Here is a 1,616-nt window from a genome sequence, read left to right on the forward strand (position 1 = left end):
CAATGCTGCTAAAGTGGGAAAGCAGCTCCCGAGTCAGATGCAGAGGAGTTTGAGCAACAGTCATGGCAAAATCCCACGTCACTCTTGCTCCATGGGAGCCGGGAGAGGCCAGGACGTGCTTTCCATTCCTTCCAGGTGAGGTGCCAGCGCTGGGCACAGGTATCAACGCTGTAAACGCTATGGGGAAGTTTACAGCCTTCCAACTGCAAAGTGCTACATCAGCGCCACACGTCATTGCCCAGAGCTCCCAGAAATAAAAGCGAGGCCGCCCGGACCCTTTGGAAAAGGACTGGAACAGCTTCGGTTTTGTCGCTTTCACACAGACACATCTCGGGGGGCGCGGGGCCAAGGGCCACCCCCCACCCCCGGCCTTGCGGAGGGACTGACCTTCCTCAATGACACACATTCACAGGCTTTAGCACTCAGCAAAAGCAGCCACCCCGTGTATTCCACGGGCATTTAACAGCCACAACACTACACTTCCTAACCCCTCCTTTCCTGCCTGACAGCAGGCCCAGACACCGCGGAGAGGGGCGGGTTTCGCGCAGGCCGCCGCAGGCCGGGAATCCCTGACCCAGCCCGGCAGCGCCGGGCCCGGCGGCACGTCCGGCACGTCCGGGGGGTGGGGGGGGGACGTCGGGCCGCGGGAGCGCGGCCGAGCCCGGCCCGGAGCGGGGCAGCCCCGGGGGTGCGGGCGAGGCGGCGGCGATGGCGCGGGGGGACCGGGGGTGGGGGGGACCCGCGCCCCGCCGGCTCCGCCGCGGCGCCGCCGCAGCCAATCAGCTGCCGCCTCACATCGCCGCGCACCGCTCTCCGCGTTGTAAGGCGCAGCGCCATTGGCCGCGCCGGGCCCCGGTGCGTGCCCTCGGATAACCCCCGGCCCCACAATAGCGCGGCGCGGCCGCTCCGCCGGTGCCACCGGGCGGCCCGCGGAGCTCTCACCGGCAGCCCCCCGCCACGCCGCGCCTCCGCTCCCTGTCCTGCCCTCCGCTCCGCACCCCGCGGCCCGCCGCGGCCTCGGCGGGGCGCAGCCCGCAGCCCTGGTGGGGGGGACACACACACGGGGCGAGGTGGGGGGGGGGACGCGGCGCCCGGTGCGGCGGCGGCAGTGCGGGGGGCGGAGGGAAGTTGTCGGAAAAGTCAGGAGTGAAACTTGTCTCACCAGGTCCTCGAAGCTCCGGCGGTGCTCCTTGCCCTGCCAGTCCAGGCGCCGCGGAATGAGCTGCGGGAGGGACACGGGGACGGGGGCGGCCGTCAGAGCCCGAGCGACCCCTCCCCGGGGAGCCCCCCCCGGTGCCCGCCCGCGCCCCCCGGGATGGAGCCCCCCCCCCCGGCCGCTGGCCACGGCCCCGCCGCGGGGCAGCCGCGCTCCCGCCGGGTGTCCCGGGCGGAGATGGGCTGGGTTAGACGGGGCAGGGCAAACGCCGACCCCGCCGTCCCGAGGGCTTCCCCCGTCCCGCCGGGGCAGGCGCCTCACCTGGTGCTCCTCCAGCTCCTCCACCAGTACCTGGGGACAGAGAGACACACAGACACACACAAAGGACGTGAGTCCGGCGACCGCAGCGCAGCGGCTCCGCCGCCCCGTCCCGTCCAGTCCCGTCCCGTCCCGTCGCCGC

General features: G+C 72.1%; 1 protein-coding gene across 3 annotated transcripts in view; it reads right to left on the reverse strand.

Annotated features, from left to right (window-relative positions):
* The window catches only part of BRWD3 (bromodomain and WD repeat domain containing 3), a 51,073-nt gene that overhangs the window by 49,144 nt on the left and 313 nt on the right, over positions 1-1,616 (reverse strand). For all 3 annotated transcript variants that reach the window (XM_053990493.1, XM_053990491.1, XM_053990490.1), the window contains exons 3-4: positions 1,478-1,507; positions 1,163-1,222 (exon numbers count right to left, since the gene is read on the reverse strand). In XM_053990493.1, the coding sequence (XP_053846468.1) occupies positions 1,163-1,222; positions 1,478-1,507 (90 nt within the window). The remainder of the gene's footprint in view (positions 1-1,162; positions 1,223-1,477; positions 1,508-1,616) is intronic.

The sequence above is a fragment of the Vidua macroura genome, chromosome 14 (genome assembly GCF_024509145.1).
Source record: "Vidua macroura isolate BioBank_ID:100142 chromosome 14, ASM2450914v1, whole genome shotgun sequence".
In the NCBI taxonomy this organism is placed as follows: Eukaryota; Metazoa; Chordata; class Aves; order Passeriformes; family Viduidae; genus Vidua; species Vidua macroura.